At 51.9% G+C, this 25059-nt stretch overlaps 1 protein-coding gene across 5 annotated transcripts in view; it reads left to right on the plus strand.

Moving 5' to 3' along the window:
• The window catches only part of PMEPA1 (prostate transmembrane protein, androgen induced 1), a 61147-nt gene extending 46167 nt beyond the window's left edge, over positions 1-14980 (plus strand). For all 5 annotated transcript variants that reach the window (XM_055265575.2, XM_055265574.2, XM_055265573.2 and 2 more), the window contains 3 exons: positions 3497-3651; positions 10279-10332; positions 10764-14980. In XM_055265575.2, coding sequence (XP_055121550.1) covers positions 3497-3651; positions 10279-10332; positions 10764-11309 — 755 coding nt within the window. In that variant the 3' untranslated portion in view covers positions 11310-14980. The remainder of the gene's footprint in view (positions 1-3496; positions 3652-10278; positions 10333-10763) is intronic.
• Positions 14981-25059: the final 10079 nt, after the last annotated feature.

Raw genomic sequence — 25059 nt, forward strand, 5'->3', positions numbered from 1 at the left:
GCACATCCTGCTGCCCACTGTCCCCCCGCTGACACAGGGAGACTGTGATGGACTCAGAGAGGGCCCCCCAGAGCCAGGCTGGGACCCGGGCCCTCTGAGGCAGCCACTGTGCTTCCCTGCCACCACCCTGCCCCTCTCCAGGGTGCTCCTGAGCTGTAGTGTCAGCAACCCTTGCAAATCTCCCTCTCCCTAAGCCTGGACCCAGGCCCTTGGCTCACCAAGTCCAGCCAGCGGTCAGTTGTAGTTCTCTTTTCTGGAGAGTTTTTCCCTCCCCTCCCCCGTGTGAATTTTCCTGGGCCTGTGACTCAATGGGGGTTGGTGGCCCGGGGACCAGGGTGACGCTTTTATGCCCTACTGAGCCCGGTGCTCATTTCTGGGAGCGTTTTTCTCACTCTGTGGATATAGACATCCAAAAGTCAGATCCTCCTGCCCCTGGGGCTGAGCCTGGAGGGGGCAGGAGAGCCGTGAGGGTTTGTCCACACCCATTCAGTCTGCAGGGGCCTCCGCCATTGCCCCTGCATCCCATCCCGCCGGCCCTGCAGCCCCAGCTACTGTCTCACTGCTGTCTGGGTCCTGCGGGCTGCCAGGGCCCGGGACGGGGACAAAGACAGCCACACACCTCCCTCCCTCCAGGGCTGGTGTGGGCTGGGCCCCTGGAGACAGCTGGGGAGGGGGGGACTGGGGTGAAGAGTGCACAGGGTTGGGGGGCAGGGAATTGCAGGCCCCGGGGGTGGGGGGGCGTGGGTGTTACACAAAGCCAGCCCTGTGTGTACGCTGAATGCGGCTTTATCCTGAGTGCTAACAGACGGACCTGGGCCCTACAGAATCAGACCAGGCTGCCCCGGCCCTGGACCTGCCTGTCTGGGGAGACAGGAGGTGTGGCCACAGCGACCTGGGTCTGAAGCCTGATCTCTCCTGGCCAAGAACGTGCGGGTGTCCCACAGGCGGCTCAGGGCTTGGGGCCTGAGTTCCCAGCAGGCAGGGCCCCAGCCTTCTCGGAGCTTGGGAAAGCCCCATCAAAGCCCTTGGTTAGTTCATCCTCTTCCTCCTGGCCCCACCAGGGTGAGATGGGGACGCATCTCACCCAGGAATCCAGCCCAGGCCTAGGCTCAGATTGAATTTCCTGGTGCAGAGGCCGGCCACCTAGTGGGAGGACCCGCCAGCTCTAGGGTCTTGGCCTTCTTGAGGCAGTCACTTTCCCTCTGAGCCTGTGTCTCCTCGCCCGTGAAACGGGGATAATAATAAAAATGCCTGTTCTTAGGTGTGGTCAGCCCACAGCATGACCGACTGGATCGGATCACTGTTTGTCATGGCGGACAGTCCTGTCGGTGCAGGACGGTTACCACAGCCCCTGGCCTCCACCCACTCCATGCCAGGAGCACTCCCCAGTTGTGACAACCAAAAGTGGCTCCAGACATCGCCACATGTTCCCTGGGTGCAGACGCGGCCCCAGCTGAGAAACACTGTCAATAGCGGTGTAGACAGTGGCGCACTGAGCGGTTGCGCAGATGCATAAAGTGCCCGAGATGGGGAAGTTCTGGAAAACCTGGTGGGGAAGAAGGGGTGGCAGTGGACACAGATGTGGGAGTGCTTCTGTGTGGAGAGGCATCTGCCGCTTCACAGACAGTGACATTCCCATCTAGGATGGGCTGCTTTTCTGCCTTGGGGAGATCGAGGCTGGTGGCAGGAGATGGCTGGCCCCCCTGGGTTTGGAGTGTGCTTGCCTGGGCCGTCTGATGGCCCGAGCGCCGGGCATTGGCTCTGCAAGGCCTGTTGTTTCTCCAGGTCCCACCTGACACCTGCCCACCCCGATCCCTCTCCCCCGGCTTTGGTTCCTTGGTCCTGGGAGGAGGAGGAACGGAGTCAGTGACACTGGGCTTGAACCGGGGCCCCCAGGGAGCCTGGCTAATTGCTTGTTAGTGCCAGGGAGCCCTGGGGAGTCCTCCTTGCCCCCATGCCAGCCGGGGTCTGGGGAGTCACATTCCTGCACACCTTGGGCAGGGCGAAGCTGGAGGAGCTTTGGCCCCGGACGCTGCCGGCTGGTGCCTACTCTGCCATGTCACCTCCAAGGGACCCGGCGTCTTGCCCATTGCTGGGGGCTCTGCTGGCACCGTGCTCGGCCAGCTGCCGAGGCCGCTTCGGCACAGACCCGCTTGAGTCAGCAGAAACTGCCCGGCTCAGGCAGGATCAAAATAACCTTCTTCCTATTCCAGCACTTGAGGGTTTTTCCGCCTTCTAGGGGAGAAACAAATCAAAAACCAAAAAAAAACCCAACCTTAGAAAATGCGAATCGCAACATCTGCAGCCATCTGGAATGTGGGTTTTCTGAGGCCTTTTCACCAAGAGGAGGGTCCTGACACCCCCGTCCTGTTGAGCGTGGCGTGTGTTTGTGAGTCGTGGGATAGGTGTGTGCGTGTGGGTACGTGTGGTGCGCTGTGTCTGTGTGTGTTTGTGTCTGTTGGGAAGTGTGTGTTGGGATGTTGACCTGGGTGTGGGACTGTTGAGGGGTGTGTGTTGGGGTGTTGATATGTGTGTGGGACTGTTGAGGGGTGTGTGTTGGGGTGTTGATATGTGTGTGGGAGTGTTGGGTCGTCTGTGTAGGAGTGTTGGGTCATGTGTTGGTGTTGACATGTGTGTAGGAGTGTTGGAGTATGTAGTGTTGTTGACGTGTGTGTAGGAGTGTTGGGGTGTTGTGTGTAGGAGTGTTGGGGTGTTATATGTAGGAGTGTTAGGGGTACGTGTTGGGGTATTTGTGTAGGAGTGTTGGGTGTGTGTTGGTGTTGACATGTACGTAGGAGTGTTGTGTGTGTAGGAGTGTTGGGGCATTTGTGTTGGTGTGTGTGTAGGAGTGTTGGGGTGTGTGTGTTGGGGTGTTGACGTATGTGTAGGAGTGTCAGGTGTGCATAGGTTTGTGTACACACATTCACATGTAGCTCCTCAGTTTAATTCCACAAAGCTCCACTCCCAAACTCGGTGCCAACTTCCTCTCTCCGCACTCAGGGGTCCCCTTCTCCTCCCAATTGCTCCCTCCCTGGGCCCCCAAGACAGCTGAAGAGATGGCCTGTGACCGTCTGCCTGAGCCTTTGCCCAGCGACAGGAGCCAGTGCGCAGGGCTCCCTTTCTGCCGGTCAGATCACACTGTGCATCCGCAGAACGGCTCCAGGAGGCTCTGAGAGCAGAGAGCAGGGCCTTCCTCCTGCCTGTCCCGTTACCTCCTTCCGGTCAGTCCCTACAGAAGAGGTGTCTGGGTCCCAGGACACCTTTGAGGTGCTCCCCCAGCCAGCAGTACCCCTTCCTCCCCCATGAGAGCAGCTTCCCTGCACGTACCCCAGTCCCAGGCATCGCCTGTGACCTTGCCGGGAGAGTGGCGGGGGCTTCTTGAGTCTGGGTTGCACTCTCGTCCCCCTGGGCGGTGAAAAAGCTCAGAAGGGCTGAGCCCTGAGCACAGCGGCCTGCGAGTGTCCAGGGTCTCACGTGTCCCTCTTTGTCTCCACAGCGGAGCTGGAGTTTGTTCAGATCATCATCATCGTGGTGGTGATGATGGTGATGGTGGTGGTGATCACGTGCCTGCTGAGCCACTACAAGCTGTCTGCACGGTCCTTCATCAGCCGGCACAGCCAGGGGCGGAGGAGAGAAGATGCCCTGTCCTCAGTAAGTGCCCCGCCATCCTGTCTGTGGCCTGAGGGTGCGGCAGTGGGACACCCCTTGTACAAACTCGGACGGGATTCAATGGCAGCGTTTGCAGGAAACAGATTCAGGGCAGGAAGACAGGGGCTGAGGAGCCCACCTGATACCAGCTTCCTCCCCTGAAATGGGAGGAAAGCACCTGCCAGGTGGGCCTCAGAGATGCTGGAGGAACGTGGGGAATGAAGAGCTGGGCTGGGAAGAGGCTTCGTGATCCACTCACACACTCAGCTGACTCTCAAGCAGCCTCGGGTCACAGGCTCTGTGCGGGGCCCGGGGAGAGGGCAGCACACAGGTCCTTGCTGTCATGGAGCTGACGTTCCAGGAGGGAGATGGGGAGACGCCCGGTGGTGATAGCGCCATGCAGGAGATGCGACCACTGGGGCCTGGGGGAGCCTCTGCGAGGAACCCTCGGCTGGGGAGGCAGGGCTGGGCTCACAAGCAGCGCAAGCTGACCTCCGTCTTGACCCACATCTCTCGGGGCTGAGTGGAGACAGACCTAGAGGGATGAGGCTGAAAGCAGGGAGGCACCTGGGGCAGGCAGCACAGGAGGGCATTCTGGGTCTACACAGAGGCCTGATGCAACAGGATGGTGGAGATGAGGGGCCGGCATTTGGCTCTTACCCATCGGGGTAGTGGTGGGAAAGGTGCCTGCAGTCCTGCAGCCCTGACCCAGATGAAAGGGAGGTGGCGGCCCTGTCCTCGTGCTATGCTGACATCTGGTCATGTGGTCACAATGCCGTGGACAGCCATAGAGGCAACAGGACACCAGGTCCCGGGGCCTGAGTTTAATCCCATCTCCACCAGTACTGGCCATGTGCCCTCAGACCTGTCCCTGATCCCCACAATGGGGCTTCAGATCCCCCATGTGTAAAATGGGCTGACAGTCGCGTCCACCTCCCCAGAGACTCAGGGCTTTAGCACAGAGCACGGGTCTGGCCACTGCTGGCTGTAAAAGCACATCCATCCATCCATCCATCCATCCATCCACCCATCCATCCACCCATCCATCCACCCATCCACCCACCCATCCACCCATCCACCCACCCATCCATCCATCCATCCATCCATCCATCCATCCACCCATCCACCCACCCACCCATCCATCCATCCACCCACCCATCCATCCATCCATCCATCCATCCATCCATCCATCCATCCATCCACCCACCGACAGATCTCTACCCAGCACACACACGGGGTACGCAAAACTCCCCCTGCGTTTGGGAAGTGGCTGTGAGCCAGTCCCGGGGGTGCTGCTGGTGAGTTGGATGGGCGCAGACAGGAGCAGGTGCGTGGATGAAGGAAGGCGAGGGCCGTGGCCGGGAAGTTGGGGTGAGCTGCTCTTGAGGCCCAGCTGTGCAGGACCAGGTGAAGTGGGCGTGGGAGTGTGAGGAGGACAGAGCCCTGCAGGAGGGACCCTGCTCTCCGTTACAGTCCTGGGTGTTGATTTCTCAGAGTTATGAGCATTGGTGGGTGTTCTGGAAACCCCAAGAATTTCCCCTTCAAGTCTCCACAAAGTCAGGGGCAAACAGGGCAGATCCGGGTCGGTGGGAACTTGCCCGCCTCTGACGGTGAACTCCCGGCTCCACGTCGGCCGCCTGAAGCCCTGCCATTCGGTATCCTTCAGCAGGTGGACCAAAGGGCAGCGCAGAGTTGATCTCTTAATGGCTTCCATCTCTGCACCCAGGATGTGTAACTCAACAATGTGGGGCAGGAAGCGGCTGTTTAAAGAGCAGGCTGGGAACTGCGGGGAGGAGGTGGCACGTGGCCAGCCCCGGGGCTGCGGCGCGTCTCTGAGCCGGGGCTCACCAGGTGTGGGGAGGACCCACAGAACAGGCAGCACTGGGTGTGGCCTCCCCACTTCTGGGGACGCCTGGGGTTGGTGGTGGTGCCCAGAGTCCCTGGGCTGAGCCAAGTCAGCTGAGAAGCCTGTTGGCCATGGTCCCTAGCCGGCAGGCCTGTCCCTGGCAGGTCTGGACACCTCTGCTTGCATCAGGCCCCAGCCTCAGTGCGTCACCAGGTTGCCAGGGCAAGGAGCATCAGCCCTGGGACCTCTGATGGGAATGCCGGGCTCCCCAGACCCGGGGCCCGCTGTGCGTCCTAGCGTGCTGTCCGGAGGGCGTGCTGCAGACCTGCTGCTCTCAAGCCCCGACGTGTTTATTCGCTGTTGCCACCACTGGTTACATCTGCCCAGGGCTGCCGTCAGGGACTTCAGGGGTTCACCCCACTTTCCAGAGGAGAAACTGGGGATGAGAGAGGTGGAACATTTGCCGGAGGCCACACTGCTTGTCACTGCTGGTGTGAAGAGCCCACAGCCTATTCCGTCCTCCCTCAGATGCTGGGGAGAGTGACAGCGCCTGGACATTCCAGAAGGCACCAGCCTTGGAGGGGCACACACTCCAGGCTGGGCTCACCTTGCCCCTCGGAGCCTGTGTGTGCATCTCCACGGTGGGTTGAAGCTAGGCCTGTGCGGCCCGTGGTCATGGGGAGGATGCAGTTAGTGAAGCGTGTACGGTACCCAGAGGCCGACTGCAGGGGCTTCACTGTTGTGGAGCGGAAGACGGCACCTGGGAACCTGCTGCCAGGAAGGGGTAGGATTCCGTCACACCTGCGGCCAATAGAAAGTCTGCTCCCACTGTCTACCCAGCCGCCTGCACAGTCACCCGGGATGCCTGGCTGGGTAAACGTGGAGCCTCACTAGGCCTAAAGCAGAATGTGGCAGCTCCCCTGGGGACCCCCTGCCAGACAGGAGTCCCTGGGCCCCGCGGCCTTCCATAGAGATCCACACACAGCTCCTATCTGTCCCGGGCCCAGTCTACATCCCCCCAGGCTACCTATGCTCTGCCCCTGGCATGGCTATCCGACCATGGCCCCTTTTCAGGGTGACCCTGGGGGTCCCCTCTTGCCTGTATGGAGACAAGAGCTCGTGCCTCACCCACCTGCCTCACCATCTCAGGTAAGACCCTGAGCTCTGAGGTCTGGTCCTGGCCTTGTCACCTCCTTGTTGTGTGACACTGGGCAAGGATCTGCCCTCTGAGAGTGGGGCTCCAGTGTAGGCAGGCCCCTCGGCCAGGGATGGCACTTCCACCCTGGCGCTGCTCTGAGGGTATTCGGGACATGATGCAGAACGTCACTGCAGTGACCACCCAGCCACCGAGTGGCACAGACCTCAGATTTACCCAGAAAGGCAATCCCAGTCTTTGTGCCCAAGGCCTGCCCAGACTAGGAACTCAGGCCTTGGATGGGGTGACCCTTTGTCATCTTTATCCCCAAATCAGTCCTCAGTGTGGGTCTCCTGCTCCCAAGAGAACCCAGCCCACCAAGGGCCCATTTCCCAGGGGTAGGGACAAGACTGTGGCCAGGCCAGTGTGCGACAATCTGCCAGCAGCGGGAGCCAAAGACCTAGCGTCCACTCCCATGGCCTCAGAAGATACCGAATTCCCCCAGGCCCCTTGTGCTAGGCGGTGTCCTGGCCAGAATCATCTTTTATTCTTTAGAAACATCTCTGAGTCCTCACAGTTTGACAGAAGGCCATCCCGTCCCCTGGGATGGGAAGATTGTGCCTGGGGACTCCAGGGGAAGAATGGGGAGCTGCGTTCTGGCCTCGTGGTGTTAAGACTGGAGGGGTCTGGGAGGAGCTGCATGAGCGTCAGCTCACTGTGGCTGCCTGGTTTTGTCAATGAGGGCTTCTCCGAGTGTGAATGAAGTCTTTTCGAGTGCGTTTTGCCCATAGCTGCGCTTGGCTGTAGCAGCAGGGTTCAGTGGTATGACAGAGACCTGCCGGCCCACAAAGCAGAAAATATTTTACTCTCTGGCTCTTTATGGAAACAGTTTTCAGACCCTTGGTCTAGAAGCGTCTAAATGGGGAAGGCACAGGCAGACTGGGTGTGCCCACTTCAAAGAAGAGGAGTCCACCCCGAGCCCTGGGAGCCTGGAAGTGGTTGGAGGCTGCTGGGAGCAGGGGGCTGGTCAGCAGTGGCTGTAGGATCGGAACCTGTCCTTGTCCTCCACCTGGGGGTGACTGCCAGACATAGCCAGAGGCTGGGGAAGGTTCCAGACAATTCGGAAGCTGGGCCCCCTCCCCCCACTTCTCAGGTCACTTTGGGACCTAATTCCACAAAGGTGACTTGCACGGGTCACTCAGCAACCTTCACACTTGAGTAGCAACCTGAGCACTCCCTGATTGCATAGCACGCCGGCGCCTGGCACTGGGAAAACAGCAGCAGCTCCTGCAGGGCGAGTGAGACCCATGAATAGGCCACCAGGGGCAGAGGGACAAAGGCTGTGGTGCAGGAGGGGACTAGAGGAGATGGGAGGAGGTGCCTGACCCGCCTGGGGGGCTAACGGAGAGCTCCGGGGTTAGCACGCCTTGGCAGAGGCTTGAGGGGCAGGTCAAAGTTATTCAGGAAAGGGAGGAAAGAGGGGCCATTGGTCCAGGCCCAGGATGGGCTCACATCCAAAGGCAAGACGTGAGAGTCTGTGTTCACTGGGCACCTTGCAGAACACACTGTGTGGTGCATTGCAGGCGCTGTCATCAGCCCGCTATACAGATAGGAAAACTTGTTAAAGGAAACAGCTATACTACGGCCGTGGACATCTATAGGGGCATGGGCTTCGGTAAGGGGTTGGAACTTTCTCTCCTGTAGACAGCGGGGGGCCCAGAGAGTTTAAGCAGAGGAGTGGCAGGGTGTGGGTGGGGGGTGTGAAGGAGATGTTCCCACTTCTGTGAGGAGGAAGGACCCTGGGGAAGGGCAAGAGTGGAGGAGACCCTGGGAGACCCCTCAGGGACCTCAAAGACCAGCGGCACTCACAGCTTCTGGGAGATTGTGAGACACGCAGCCTCGCCAGCCCTCCTGCTACAGAATCTGCATTTTTGCAGGCTGCAGATGGACTGTCTGCACGTGGAGGCCCTGGTTCCATAGGACTTTGCTGTCCGCTAGGCACAGATGCTGGGGAGAGAGGTGGATAGAACTGTCTAATAGAGGGAGAAGTGAGAGGGGATCAAGGGTGGGTGGAACAAGGGTGGTGGGGAGAGGAGCTGTCAGGAATGATCCCGTGGATCTGACTTTGCAACTTGAAGAATGTCAGAGCCATTCGTTAAATCAGGAGACAAGGCAGGATAAGACCTCCTTAAGGGGTAGGAGCGGTCCTGATGGGACAGTTTTGAGGGCCACAGAGCCTCCTAGTGGCCATATGGGAAATTACTGCCCTCTGGCTGTTTCTACCCAGTCTGCAGGTGAGCGGTATCCTACCTGGGAACCCTCGAAAAACCTTCCCCAGGGGAACTTTTGAGGTGATGGACATACTCATTATCTTGATTGTGGTGAGAGGTTCTTGGTATAAATATATGCCCGAACTTACCAAATTGTATGCTTTGAATATGTCCATTTATTTGCATATCAGCTATATTTCAATGAAGCTATAAAAGTAACAGACATCCCTTTCCCCGGGCCCAGGGCTTACCGTCATGGCATTTGGGGAAACTCAGAGGAACTGGTCCTGGCATGGGGTCTCATTTTCCTGGGAGGAGGTCCAGGCCCCTGCTGTAATCTCAGAGCAGATGGCATAAGCTTCATGAAGTGGCAGCTGTGTCCCTGCACCCAGACCAGAGCTTGGCTCCGCAGTGGAACCACACACCTCCTCTGCCAGAGATTGAATCGCTGTTTTATGGCAGAGCAGCCGCCTTGGGCACTTTCCTCAACTCTCCTGTCTTTCACCTGTGAACTGGGACATCAGTAATGATGAGCTCACCAGATCGAGGGAGAGAAAGACTGTAAAGAAATAAATGCATAGAAGCAATGATTAAGGTAGGACAGGTGCTGGAAGGGGAATCAACAGATGACAAGGTTCACGGGAGAGGCCCTTTAGATGCTGGTCTCCAAGGGTCTGCAGGGGACGCTGGAACTGAAAGTGGACAAGAGCCGGCCATGCAGCCTGGCCTGCCGTGCGAAAGACCTGGGGCTCTGGCTGAGCTTGTTGAGGCCCCATGGGGCCGGTCAGCGTGGCTGGTGGGAGTGTGGAGGTGACACCCAGCACATTCACATGCTACCTGAGTGCCACATGGGCTCCGGGTGGTTTTTACGTTCAAATTCAGCAAGTGCTTGAACAACTCAATGAGGCAAGCACTGTAATCGCAAGAACTATAATTCAGGTACAGAAACTGCAGCATTGAGATTAAGTAACTTGCCACAGGTCACACAGCCAGCAGGGGGCCCAGGCCCAGGGGAGTGGGGCCAGGGGTGAGGGGGTGAGGCTACGCTCAGCCTGGTGAGAAGCCGCTAAGGCCCACGGGAAACTACAGCCAGCTTTGAGAAGGGAGCCTCACGAGTGGGTGTATGTTTTGGAAAGTGTCAGGCTGGATTTTCAGGGGACAGCAGTGGGCGCCTCAAGGATCGGTGAGGAGGTGATTGTGGTCACGTCCTGGAAAAGCGTCCAGGGCCAGGGGCTGGGGAAGCTGGTGCGGATGCAGAGAGGTGGGTGGGTTCAAGAGCTGATTCCAGGGTAAAGGCCTAAGAGTCGAATCTGGGTTGAGCCTTTGCTGTCCCTCCTGCCCACCCTACTGACCCTGCTTGTACGTTTCCTCCTACGCAGGAAGGATGCCTGTGGCCCTCGGAGAGCACAGTGTCAGGCAATGGAATCCCAGAGGTGAGACTTCCCTGGGCCTCCCCTCCAACACCCCCACCCCACGCTGGGTTGCTCCCGCTGCGGCTGGAAGAGTGTGGGCTGCTAAAGGCTCACCCCTCCGCCCTTCTCTGCAGTGCCCTTGCTGCCGGGAACCTCCTCGCTGGAGATCATCTGCTCCCTGCCCCTGAGGGAGCAGCCCAGCTCTCTGCTCTCTGCACACGGGAGCACGGACGCTGCCACTGTTTCGAGGAGGGCGGTGCAGCTCTGCAGTGCTGCCCCCAGGCCAGGGCCCCCGCAGGATCAGGCTCTGGGCTCCTGCCCCCGCCAGCCCTGCGGCCCTCTCCCTTTCCCCAGAGAGCCAGGTCCCATGCAGCAGAACTCGTCTCAGGATCGCTTCTGGACGACCCACCTGAGACAGCCGCCCTCCCTCACTCCCGCTCTGCTTCCTCCAGCCGCAGGTCTACGCCCCGCCTCGGCCCACCGACCGTCTGGCCGTGCCGCCCTTCGCCCAGCGGGACCGCTTCCACCGCTTCCAGCCCACCTATCCGTACCTGCAGCACGAGATCGACCTGCCCCCCACCATCTCGCTGTCGGACGGGGAGGAGCCCCCACCCTACCAGGGCCCCTGCACCCTCCAGCTTCGGGACCCCGAGCAGCAGCTGGAACTGAACCGGGAGTCGGTGCGCGCACCCCCAAACAGAACCATCTTCGACAGTGACCTGATGGATAGTGCCAGGCTGGGCGGCCCCTGCCCCCCCAGCAGTAACTCGGGCATCAGCGCCACGTGCTACGGCAGCGGCGGGCGCATGGAGGGGCCGCCGCCCACCTACAGCGAGGTCATCGGCCACTACCCGGGGTCCTCCTTCCAGCACCAGCAGAGCAGTGGGCCGCCCTCCTTGCTGGAGGGGACCCGGCTCCACCACACACACATCGCGCCCCTAGAGAGTGCAGCCATCTGGAGCAAAGAGAAGGATAAACAGAAAGGACACCCTCTCTAGGGTCCCCAGGGGGGCCGGGCTAGGGCTGCGTAGGTGAAAACGCAGAACACTCCGCGCTTCTTAGAAGAGGAGTGAGAGGAAGGCGGGGGGCGCAGCAACGCATCGTGTGGCCCTCCCCTCCCACCTCCCTGTGTATAAATATTTACATGTGATGTCTGGTCTGAATGCACAAGCTAAGAGAGCTTGCAAAAAAAAGAAAAAAGAAAAAAAAACCACGTTTCTTTGTTGAGCTGTGTCTTGAAGGCAAAAGAGAAAAAAAATTTCTACAGTAGTCTTTCTTGTTTCTAGTTGAGCTGCGTGCGTGAATGCTTATTTTCTTTTGTTTATGATAATTTCACTTAACTTTAAAGACATATTTGCACAAAACCTTTGTTTAAAGATCTGCAATATTATATATATAAATATATATAAGATAAGAGAAACTGTATGTGCGAGGGCAGGAGTATTTTTGTATTAGAAGAGGCCTATTAAAAAAAAAAGTTGTTTTCTGAACTAGAAGAGGAAAAAATGGCAATTTTTGAGTGCCAAGTCAGAAAGTGTGTATTACCTTGTAAAGAAAAAAATTACAAAGCAGGGGTTTAGAGTTATTTATATAAATGTTGAGATTTTGCACTATTTTTTAATATAAATATGTCAGTGCTTGCTTGATGGAAACTTCTCTTGTGTCTGTTGAGACTTTAAGGGAGAAATGTCGGAATTTCAGAGTCGCCTGACGGCAGAGGGTGAGCCCCCGTGGAGTCTGCAGAGAGGCCTTGGCCGGGAGCGGCGGCCTTTCCTGAGGGGCCACTGTCCCTGCAGAGTGGATGCTTCTGCCTAGTGACAGGTTATCCCCACGTTATACATTCCCTACCGAAGGAGACACATTTTTCCCCCCTGACCCAGAAGAGCCTTTAAATTACAAGCAAAATAGGAAAGTTAACCACGGAGGCACCGAGTTCCAGGTAGTGGTTTTGCCTTTCCCAAAAATGAAAATAAACTGTTACCGAAGGAATTAGTTTTTCCTCTTCTTTCTTCCAACTGTGAAGGTCCCCGTGGGGTGGAGGATGATGCCCCTCACAAGCCGCAGCGGCTGGTGCACGGGCTACCAGGGACACGCCAGAGGGCTCGATGACTTGTCTCTGCAGGGCGCTTTGGTGGTGGTTCAGCTGGCTAAAGGTTCACCGGTGAAGGCAGGTGCGGTAGCTGCCGCACTGGACCCTAGGAAGGCCCCGGTATTCGCAATCTGACCTCCTCCTGTCTGTTTCCCTTCACGGATCAATTCTCACTTGAGAGGCCAATAAACAGACAACCCAACATGATAAGGTGACAAGCCTGGGTTTCTGCCAGGATAGGTGAAAGGGTTAAAATGAGTAAAGCAGTGGAGCAAACACCAACCCGAGCTTCGGGCGCAGAATTCTTCACCTTCTCTGTTCCCCTTTCCATCTCCTTTCCCCGCAGAAACAACGCTTCAGTTCTGGTGTGTCTGTTGATCTGTGTTTTCATTTACATCTCTGTTAGACTCCGCTCTTGTTCTCCAGGTTTTCACCAGATAGATCTGGGGTTGGCGGGACCTGCTGGTGACGTGCAGGTGAAGGGCAGGAAGGGGCACGTGAGTGTAAATAGAGGTGACCAGAGGAGAGCATGAGGGGTGGGGCTTTGGGACCCACCGAGGCCAGTGGCTGGAGCTCTACGTGTTTCCTCCCCATGGGGGTGGGAGGGCCCCCAGCTGGAAGGGCAGACTCCCAGCTGCTACCCCCTCCCTTCCCATGGGAGTGGCTTTCCATTTTGGGCAGAATGCTGACTAGTAGACTAACATAAAAGAAAGATATAAAAGGCAATAACTATTGTTTGTGAGCAACTTTTTTATAACTTTCAAAACAAAAACCTGAGCACAGTTTTGAAATTTTAGCCACTCGAGCTCCATGCATGGGAAACGTGTGCTTTAAGAAGGTGGCAGCTGACAGACGTGGGCTCTGCGTGCCGCCAGCCTAGTAGAAAGTTCTTGTTCGTTGGCAACAGCAGAACCTGCCTCTCTGTGAAGTCGTCAGCCTAAAATTTGTTTCTCTCTTGAAGAGGATTCTTTGAAAAGGTCCTGCAGAGAAATCAATACAGGTTATCCTGAAAGGTGCAAGGACGCACTTGTAAAGATGATTGAAACGTATCTTTCCTTTATGTGACGCATCTCTAGTGCCTTACTGAAGAAGCAGTGACACTCCTGTCGCTCGGTGAGGACGTTCCCGGACAGTGCCTCACTCACCTGGGACTGGTATCCCCTCCCAGGGTCCACCAAGGGCTCCTGCTTTTCAGACACCCCATCATCCTCACGCGTCCTCACCCTCTCTCCACCGGGGAGGTGCCTAGCTTGGTGAGGTTACTCCTCCTGCTCCTCCAATCTTTTTTGCCAAGGTTTGTGCATGACTCCCATCTAGGCTGAAAACCTAGAAGTGGACCTTGTGTGTGTGCATGGTGTCAGCCCAAAGCCAGGCTGAGACGGTCCTCATATCTTCTTGAGCCAGACTGTTTGGGTCTCGTTGCTTCATGGTATGGTCTGGATTTGTGGGAATGGCTTTGCGTGAGAAAAGGGAGGAGAGTGGTTGCTGCCCTCAGCCGGCTTGAGGACAGAGCCTGTCCCTCTCATGACAACCCAGTGTTGAAGCCCAGTGTCCTCGGCTTCATGCCCAGTGGGTGGCAGAAGTTCATGGGGTAGTGGCCTCTCAAAGGCTGGGCATATCCCATGAGAGCCAGCAGGTTGTCTCTGGAAACGACCAGAGTTAAGCTCTCGGCTTCTCTGCTGAGGGTGCACCCTTTCCTCTAGATGGTAGTTGTCACGTTATCTTTGAAAACTCTTGGACTGTCCCTGAGGAGGCCCTCTTTTCCAGCAGGAAGTTAGATGGGGGTTCTCAGAAGTGGCTGGTTGGAGGGGGACAAGCTTCGTTTCAGGGGTCTGCCGTTCCATCCCGGTTCAGAGAAGGCTGAGCGTGGCTTTCTCTAGCCTTGTCACTGTCTCCCTGCCTGTCAATCACCACCTTTCCTCCAGAGGAGGAAAATTATCTCCCCTGCAAAGCCCTGTTCTACACAGACAGATTTCGCGAATTGTGCTAAGAACCGTCCGTGTTCTCAAAAAGCCCAGTGTTTTTGCAAAGAATGAAAAAGGACCCCATATGTAGCAAAAATCAGGGCTGGGGGAGAGCCGGGTTCATTCCCTGTCCTCATTGGTCGTCCCTATGAATTGTACGTTTCAGAGAAATTTTTTTTCCTATGTGCAACACGAAGCTTCCAGAACCATAAAATATCCCAACGATAAGGAAAAAAAATGTTGTTGTTGTTGTTTTTCTGGAAACTGCTTGAAATCTTGCTGTACTATAGAGCTCAGAAGGACACAGCCCGTCCTCCCCTGCCTGCCTGATTCCATGGCTGTTGTGCTGATTCCAATGCTTTCACGTTGGTTCCTGGCGTGGGAACTGCTCTCCTTTGCAGCCCCATTTCCCAAGCTCTGTTCAAGTTAAACTTATGTAAGCTTTCCGTGGCATGCGGGGCGCGCACCCACGTCCCCGCTGTGTAAGACTCTGTATTTGGATGCCAATCCGCAGGCCTGAAGAAACTGCTTGTTGTGTATCAGTAATCATTAGTGGCAATGATGACATTCTGAAAAGCTGCAATACTTATACAATAAATTTTACAATTCTTTGGAACGAGGCTTTTTCACTTCTTTGGCCAAATGTGGCTCTTCTCACTTCCCACCCCTTTCTACAACAACCCCGGGTGCATTCAGTGGAGGTGAAGCAATCCCTCGGAGCTGCTGGGCAACCTTGAACAATTCGTTCAACCTTTCTGTTAGTTCAGACAGTATTCAGGGAGCCCGGTGAAAACACTAGCTTAGGCAGGTTCTGGTAAAGGGGGTGGTCGTTGTTAAACAATTTTGCAAAACACTGCATACTTTTCCTCCCTCGGGAAATCATTATTCACCATAGCATGACGAAAGCTCTGATAAGGTCTGCAAGAAAAGAAAACTGTCTTAGGTAGGGTTCTTCCAGAAGTAACCCTGAGACGTGGCCTTGTGTGCAAGGGATTAAGGACGTTTTAAGGATGTGCTCCCAGGGAGCTTCCGCTAAGGGAGTCAGGGAAGAGGATCAAGGAGGGGGAGAACCTGAGCAAGGGAGACACTTGTGGACAACGTTCCAGCCTCAACTTGATCCCAAGGGGACCTGTGGGGGTTCTGGACCCTGGAAAGGTAGAGTCCCAGACCCTTCTGGCTCTTGGTGCACGAGATGGAGGAGTGAGTCTCAGAAGCTGCAGAACTGTCCTCCCAGAAGCCAGCAACTAGCAATGCTCATGGAGACAGGGGGAGGGCTGTACAGACTCCCTAAAGGGTTCCAGCGGGACCTGGGGGCACCTGCAGTACCCACTACAGAAACTGTCTCATTTATTTTTCTACAGTTGGCCCTTGAACAACAAGGGGTTCAAGGCACACTGAACCCCCTTGCTGTCAAAAATCCATGCGTTACTTGTAAAAAACTTCTTTTTAGAGATGGGATCTCACCTTGTCACCTAGGCTGGAGTGCAGTGGTGTGATCATAGCTCACTGCAGCCTCGACCTCCCAGGATCAAGCGGTCCTCCTGCCTCAGTCTTCTGAGTAGCTGGGACTAGGTGTGTGTGCATCACCACGCCTGACTAATTTTTTATTAGTCTATTATTTGTAGAGATGAGTTCTCCCTACGTTGCCCAGGCTGGTCTTGAACTTCGGGGCTCAAGAGATCCACCCCCCTCAGCCTCCTCAAAGTGCTGGCCTTATAGGCATGAGCCACTACGCCAGCCTCATGCATTATTTTTGCCTCCTCCAAAACTTAACTATTAATAGCCCTACTGTTCACAGGGAGCCTTACTGATTGATAAACAGTCGATTGCCACATGAATAGACTAGTATCTATATATATATTTCATGCATTCATGACATAGCTTTTTACCATTTGATAATATTTTAGGCTACATGTTCATCTTTGAGTTTTTTCCCACTGCTGTAAACCTCCAAAATATTTTCCAATCCATTAATTGAAACAATCTACATATAAGTGGACCTGCACAGTGTCAACTGAATCATCTTTAATGTCTGATTAAGATTATGTTTAGTCGGCCAATATAAAGAGGCAAAGACCCCACCACCATGAGGGATTGGACACCATTTGGCCTTAGCCCCAGGGTTTCCTAAGCATCTGGACCTCAGGGCCCTAGAAACATCTCACTGCTTTGAGGAATGCTGCCCAAGACAGCAGCCCACATGATCAGGACAGAACTCAGCACCCCCTGCCTTCCCGGGGCCCTTTCTGGTGGAGAAAAACCTCAGATATTATGAAGAATTGGAGAGAAAACAAAAGAGCTTGTAACTCCTCCGTGATGAGAGCAGAGGACCAAACATGGTGACCCAGCTGCCTCCTGCTAGGGGTCATTCCCCTGCCGACCCTCAGCCTCCCGGTCCCTAGCATGGGGTTGATGCGGGCACCATGAGCTGCTGGCACTTGGTGTCTCTGATGAGATAATGCCTGTAACATCATCCCAGCAGGGTGCCTGGCACCCACAAGGATTAGTCACTCTTCATACTAACATGGACATCTACATGGGGCTTTCATATTACAATTGAATCCCTTGAACCTTCGGATCAGCTTGCAGGTCCTGGGCTGGACCTGGAGACAGAACTGTGTCCCTCAGGTGGTCAGGACAGAATAGAGGGCCTTCCCCAGCTGGAGAGAGGAGTCGGGTTCTAATCAAGAAGGAGACCACCCCCCGCAATCCTTGATCATAGCTTAAGTAGACACAGATCAAAATCAGAGCAGTCCACGCTTACTCAGCACCTACTAAGTGCCAAGCTCAATGCTAAGTTCTCTGAAGGCAACAGCTTGTCACCTGGAAGGTCTCATCTTTCACTCCATCCACTACATTTCTTTTGTCACAACTGGGTGCCAGGCTGAGATAGCTGCTGGGAGGTACCAGCACTCAGATGCAATCCCTGACCTCCGAGGACTCACCTTCAGGTTTTAGAGACAGACTCACAAACTGGAACCACAGCACAGTGAGGTGAGGGGCAGGAGAGTGGGATTTTTGGAGGAAGGGGGTGGTTTATAGAAGGCTGGATCTTCAGCTTAGAGATCAAGAGATCACCTTCCTTACAGGCAAAGGAGGCAAGAGGGTGAACTGGGCAGTGCATGAGCCCAGGCTGGGAGGGGACTTAGCACAGCTGCTGCTCGATATGACAAAGTGACCCCCGCAAGGGGAGGCAGGCCCCCCCACTCTCCAGCACACCAGCCCGGAAGGGTGATGAGTGTGGGCTGACAAGCAGCCCCAGCATGATCACAAATGTCACTTCCTGTGGCTTCAGAGCACCACGCAGTTACCACAGAGCATAACAAGAAGGGACCTGGGCTTGGGCACCTTTAAGTCCATCTGATGAGCGGGCAGTGTGCACCCACTGTGTGCCAGGGGCCACTGACAGGGACATAGGGTTGACCGGACAGATGTGTCCTCGCCTGGACACCTGAGGGCTGGCACTGGCTGCAGGTGGCAGGCAGAGGCCCCCACTTCCCCCTCACAGGCCTGATGTCAATGTGGCGGCCCTGGGGATGGCCTCAGGGCCTCTTCGTGGGTACGTGAGCCACCCTGGCATGTCCAATCCTCGCTCGTCCTGACCAGAAGTTACCTGAAAACCAGCAAGTCACCTGGTCTGGCCGCCTCCGTATCTGTCATCAAGCACCAGACATAGCAGTGGGCACCTCCTGAGAAACGTCTGGAATCCATCAGAGGCAACAGGGAATTTCCTGAGCTTGCTCTTGGTGGCGACCATGGTCTGCCTGACCAGAGCCTCCTTTTGCCCACCCGCTGCTTCTCCCAGATGCCCCTTCTCCCTCCCCTCCATGCCACCCACCTGCTGCAGGGCAGAGAGCACCCCTAACTAGCTTGTGCCCGTCCCTCCCCACATCCCTACTGTGTGGTCTGGGCCAGGCTGCCATGCCACCCAGATGCCCACCATTGCCTCCTGTCTTCCTCCCTCCCTCCTGGGGGAGCCCCAAATCTGGGGAAGCTTAGGATCCTCCGTGGCCCCCATGGCCTCAAGAGGAAGCCCAGATGCCCTCGAGGCTCTCAAGGCCCTGCAGAGCCTTCCCATTCTCTCTGGCGTCTCCCAGATGCTCCAGCAACACGCACCGTTTTCTCCCTGTGGCTGTGCTCACTGCTACCCCTTCTGCCTGGGATCCCTTTCTCTCAAACCCCACATTGCCCTGACGTCATTCAGACCCAGACCCAGTTCAGACAGCACCTTCTCCAGGAAGCCTTCCAGGATGCCCCCAGCTTCTCTGTGCTGGCTCTACTGAGGCAGTCACTGCACTGCTTGTGGCGTTCATGGCTCCTCCCCAAGGTCACTGCACTGCCTGAGGTCAGGGCCCGACTCACGTCCATTGTCCATGGGGGATAAACACATGCTCCCAGGAGGGACCAGGCCTGCACTCCACAACTGCTTCCATTCTCACAACACCCCATTCTTCAGACATGGAAACCAAGGCAGAGAACTCAGCCTGCCTTCTGTGTCACCGGCTTGGAAGTGTTGGGATGCTCTCTCCCACCCATGCCGTTTCCTCATCCAATTTCCTCAAAATCTTCCCATGGACAGGCAGTCAGACATGGGCAGACAGATGTGCACCATCCAGCTGCCTGTCCACCCCTGGCCTCCCCCACTGACCCCAGTGCAGCCAGTAGGAAACGGGAGGAGTGGGCACAGGAGCTGGCACACTTGTATCTGTCTGGGGGCTTCTGGCTTCAAGTAACAAAAAATAAGCAAACAGGGATTTCAGTGACTAGAAAATGCATTATTTCCATAGCAAGATGCTCTAAGGAGTGTCAGGGCCCTGCTGGGCTCTTGGACTGTTTGTGTCGTCTCTCTAGACAAGGGGTCACCGAACATTGGCCCATACACCAAATCCCCAGCTGCCTGTTTTTGTAAATAAAGTTTTATTGGAAAACAGCCACAACCAGTTTAGTTACAGGTCACCTATGGCTGCTTTTGTGCTGCAATGGTAGAGTTGAGTAATTGCCACAGAGGCCATATGACGTACAAAGCCTAAAATATTTACAATCTGGCCTTTGCCAATCTCTGCTGTATTCGTTTGTTTTCACACTGCTGGTAAAGACATACCAGAGACTTGGCAATTTACAAAAGAAAGAGGTTTATTGGACTTACAGTCCCATGGGACTGGGGAGGCCTCACAATCATGGCAGAAGGTGAAAGGCACATCTCACATGGCAGCAGACAAGAGAAGAAAGCTTGTGCAGCAAAACTTCCATTTTTAAAACCATCAGATCTTGTAAGACTTACTCACTATCACAAGAACAGCATGGGAAAGACCCACCTCCATGATTCAATTTCCTCCCACCAGATTCCTCCCATGACTTGTAGTAATTGTGGGAGATACAATTCAAGATGAGATTTGGGTGGGTACACAGACAAACCATACCATCCTGCCCCTGACCCCTGCCAAGGCTTGGGATTTCTGCTTTTTGAAGCAATAGCCCGACCTGTACCTTGTCCCCTTTTAGTCACGGCTGGAGCAGCTGGGATGCAGGGCACCAAGTCCCTAGACTGCACCCAACAGAGGGACCCTGGGACTGGCCCACTAAACCATTTTTTCCTCCTAAGCCTCTGGGCCTATGATGGGAAAGGCTGCCATCACCACTGCCTTGGTGATTAACATTCAGCTCCTCATTACTTATGCAAATTCTGTGGCCAGCTTGAATTTGTCCTCAGAAAATGGGATTTTCTTTTATATCACATTGTCAGGCTGCAAAATTTTCCAAACTTTTATATTTTGTTTCCCTTTTAAAACTGAATGCCTTTAAGAGCACCCAAGTCACCTCTTGACTGCTTTGCTACTTAGAAATTTCTTCTGCCAGATACCCTAAATCATCTCTCTTAAGTTCAAAGTTCCACAAATCTGTAGGGCAGGGGCAAAATGCTGCCAGTCTCTTTGCTAAAGCATAACAAGAGTCACCTTTGCTTCACCTCCCAACAAGTTCCTCATCTCCATCTGTGACCACCTCAGCCTGGACTTTATTGTCCATATCGCTATCAGCATTTTGGACAAAGCCATTCAACAAGTCTCTAGGACATTCCAAACTCTAGGTGTTCATGCTATTATAGGGTTCCATTGTTTCTAGGCCCTTTCAGCTGACTTAGCAAGGAAATATATGTGTGTATAGTAGCCCATGTATATACGTATATTTATAAATATTTGTATATGTAACCATCTGTATTTAAATTAAACTAAACATGAATTCATACTGCTGTATCCAATCCTAATCTGTCACCACATGAATTATTCTAGCCTTCTCCCCTTACTTGTCTGCAATCTCTCACCCCAGCAGTGAGAAACATGGGTCCCATCACTCATCATCCATTTATTTAATTATCCAGTTCCAGTGTACTTAGGTAGCAGTATCAGAATTGTTAACTGGTATCCTCATAGGAAATAATTTTATCAACTAGCATCCAGTTTTTATGTATGGTTCCTTTCGTCTTTAGTCTTACAGGCTCCACTCATTTCCAAAGTTACTTGGGTTAGCACCCTTTCCCTTTCAGTGAGGTTGTTTCCTACATTTGTAATGCAGTTAGATTGTTTGGTCACATTGTACATTTCATCCTGAGATTCCCTCAATCTCCTAATCTTTAAAAAAATTACACACATCAAGATTCATTCCTTGTTCTGTAAAGTTCTATGGATTTTGACAAATGCATAGAGTCATAAATCTACCATTATGGTATAATTGATGTAGGGCAGGCAAACCCCAAAGTGGGGCTTAGCCTGCAAGGGTTCTTGGCTTCACCCAGGAAAGAATTCAAAGGTGAGTCAGTGGTAGGGTAGATGAAAACAGCTTTGTTGAAGCAGCATTGTTAGAGTCCTAAAAGTGTTACAGCCCCATGACTGCTCCTGCAGAGCAGGGCCACCCTGTAGGCAGTGTGCTGACAGTAGAAGCTCAGGGCAGTTCTGCAGTTGTACTCATACCTACTTTTAGTTACATGTAGACTAAGGGGCGGTTTACACAGAAATCTCTAGGAAAAGGGTGGTTACTTTTGGGTTGTTAGGTCATTGTCATGGAAAGGGGCAGTAACTCCCAGGTGTTGCCACGGTGATGGTAAACTGACATGGCACACTGGTGGTGTGTCTCATGGAAAGCTGCTTCCACCCCATCCCTGTTTTAGCTAGTCCTCAGGTTGGCCTAGTGTCTCAGCCCCACTTCTGGAGTCAAGTCCTGCCTCCTACCTCATCGTTATGGAATAGTTTCACTGGCCTAAACATCTCCCATTTTTCACCTAATGCATCTCTTCTCCCCTTTACCATCCTCCTAATCCCCTGGCAACCATTTATCTTTGTACTATCACTGTAATTTTGCCTTTTACAGAATGTCATGTAATTGAATCATACAATATGCAACATTTTCAGACTAGCTTCTTTCACTTAGCAATATTCATTTATGATTCATCCATGTCTTTTTGTGCCTTGATAGCTCATTTGCTTTCATTGCTGATAGTATTCTATTGTATCAATATACCATGTTCTGTTTATCCATTCCCCTATTGAATGACATTTTTGTTGTTTCATATTCACTAGTTTGCAATTCCAAACAGAATTGCTACAATGTTCACATGCAGGCTTTTTTGTGGTCATAAGTTTCAAATCCTCTGGGTAAATACCTAGTACCACAATTGCTGGATTACACAGTAAGACTATGTTTAGCCTTGTCAGAAGCTACCAAACTATCTTCCAAAGTAGCTGTACCATTTTGCATTCTCACCAGCAAGAATGAGAATGCTTGTTGCTCCATATTTTTGCCAGCATTGGTATTGTCAGGTTTTCTTTTTATTTTAATTATTTTAATAGATGTGTGATGGTAACTTATTGTTGTTTTAATTTGAAATTCCCTAGTGGCAAATGATTTTGAGCATCTTTTCAAATGCTTTTTTGCCATCTGTATATCTTCTGTGTTGAGGTATCTGTTCAGATCTTTGGCCCATTTTTAAATTGGGTTGTTTGTTTCCTTATTGTCGAGTTTCACAAGTTCTTTGTATATTTTTGATACAAGTCCTTTATCGGATGTGTATTTTGCAGATATTTTCTCCCAATCTGTGGCTTGTCTTTTTATTCTCTTAACATTGTCTTTCACAGATCAGGATTTTTTTTTATTCTAATAAAGTCCAATTTATCAATAATTATCAATTTTTTCTTTCATGGATCATGCTTTTTGGGTTATATCTGATAGCTCACCACCAAGCCAAATGTCACCTAGATTTTTTCCCATGTTTCCTTCTCAAGGTTTTATGGTTTTGTGTTTTAGGTCCAGGATCCATTTTGAGTGAATTTTTGGGAAAGCCCAAGCATTGCATCCAGGTTGATGTTTTTGCACATGATATCCAAGAGTTCCAATTGTTAAAATTGTTAAAAGGACCAATTGTTTAAAAGGGCTTCCCTCTCTACATTGAATTTCCTTTGCTCCTTCATCAAAGATCAGTTGACTATATTTGTGTAGTCTCTTTCTGGGACTCTATTCTGTTCCACTAATCAATTTGTCCACTTTCTTGCCAATACCATGCTATCTTGATTGATACAGCTTTATAGTAAGTATTCAGATAAGTTAGTGTGAGCCCTCCAAACTTTTTCTTTTCTTCATTATTGTTTTGGCTATTTTAGATATTTTGCCTTTCAATATAAAATTTTGAATCAGTTTGTCAATATCTACAAAAGAGTTTGCTGGGATTTTTATTGCGATTGTATTGACTCTATGAATCAGGTTGGGAAAAATTGACTCATTAATAATATTGAATCTTCCAATTCATGAGCACAGACTATCCATTTATTTAGATCTGTTATTTCTTTTATTAGGATTTTGTAGTTTTAGACATATAGATCTTATATATTGCTAGATTTATACCTAAGTATTTCATTTTTGGTTGGTGCTGTTTTGAGTGATATTAATTTTTAACTTCAAATTGTAATTGTTCATTGCTGGTATATAGGAAAACAATTAACTTTTGTATTAACCTGATACACTAAAACATTGGTATTATTACTTATTTGTTGCAGACACTTTTTGTTGTTGTTGTTAATTCTTTAGGATTTTCTATGTAGACAATAATGTCATCTATGAACAAAAACAGTTTTACTTATTTCTTCTGTATCTGTACACATTTTATTTCCTTTTATTGTCTTATTGTCCTAGGTAGTTACCTAGGCCTTTCAGTACAATGTTGAACAATACTGAACAGAACTAGTGAGACGGCTATCCTTGCCTTCTTCCTAATTTTAGCAGGGAAGTTATCCAGCTTCTCACCATTATGTATACTGTTAATGGTAAGTTCTTTGTATAGCTGATCTTTATTAAGCTGAAGCAGTTCTCCTCTTGTCTCAGTTGACTTGGGCTGCTATGACATTAATGCCATAGACTAGGTGGCTTATAAACAACACAACTGTATTTCTTACAGTTCTGGAGGCTGGATAGCCCAAGATCAAAGCCATGGTAGATTCAGTGTCTGGGGAGGGCTTCCCGGTGCATAGACAGCTGTCATTTTGCTGGGAACTCATGGTGGAAGGAGTGAGAGATCTCTCTGAAATCTTTTTTTATAAGGGCACTAATCCCAATCATAAAGGCTCTTTCCTCCTGCGCCCATCTTATGCCATCACCTTAAGAGTTAAGATTTCTACATACACATTTGGGGATACACAGTCCGTCTATGGCATCTTTATTCCTACTGCCTTTTGTCAAGAATGGATAATGGATTTTGTCGAATACTTTTTCTGTATCACTGATATGATCATATGATTTTTCCTCTTTAGCCTGTTAGTGTGGATGATGTTGGGTTTTCTGAGTGTTAAACCCGTCTTGCATACCACTGGGTTATGGTGTATAATTCTTTTTATACATGGTTGGATTCAATTTGCCAACCTTTAGTTAAGGATTTTTGCCCTATTTCAAAAAAGATATTGTTTCATAGTTTTTAGCTCTTGTGAAGTTTTCATAAACTTTTGTTAATAGAGTAATTCTAGCCTCATAGAATGATTTATATAACGTTTCCTCTGTTTCTATTTTCTGGAAGAGATTGTAGAAAATTTGTATCATTTCTTCCTTAAATGTTTGGCAAAATTCACCAAAGAAAATCATCTGAGCTTTATGCTTTCTTTATTGGAAGGTTATTAATGATAAATTAGTTTATTTGTTGACATAGGTATTCAGATTACTTATTCTTGTGTGAGTTTTTTGCAGTTTCTATCTTTCAGGGAATTGGTCTGTTTCACCTAAGTCACCAAATTTGTAGGTTTAGAATTTGTTTTTGTTTCGTTTTTTTAAATTTGTTTGTTTGTTTGTCTGAGACAGAGTCTTGCTCTGTTGCCCAGGCTGGAGTAGAGTGGCACAATCTCAGCTCACTGCAACCTCCACTTCCCGGGTTCCAGCGAGTCTTGGGTCTCAGCCTCCCTCTTAGCTGGGACTACAGGCATGCACCACCACAGCCGGCTAATTTTTGTATTTTTAGTAAAGATGGGGTTTCATCATGTTGGCCAGGCTGGTTTCAAACTCCTGGCTTCCAGTGATCCACCTGTCTCAGCCTCTCAAAGTGCTGAGATTGCAGGCGTGAGCCACCATGCCCAGCAATTTTTGATATTTTTTATTATAATTTCAATGTCCATGGAATCAGTAATGATGACTCCTCTTTTATTTCAGATACTGGTAGTTTATGTCTTC

This window comes from Symphalangus syndactylus, chromosome 24, assembly GCF_028878055.3.
Source record: "Symphalangus syndactylus isolate Jambi chromosome 24, NHGRI_mSymSyn1-v2.1_pri, whole genome shotgun sequence".
In the NCBI taxonomy this organism is placed as follows: Eukaryota; Metazoa; Chordata; class Mammalia; order Primates; family Hylobatidae; genus Symphalangus; species Symphalangus syndactylus.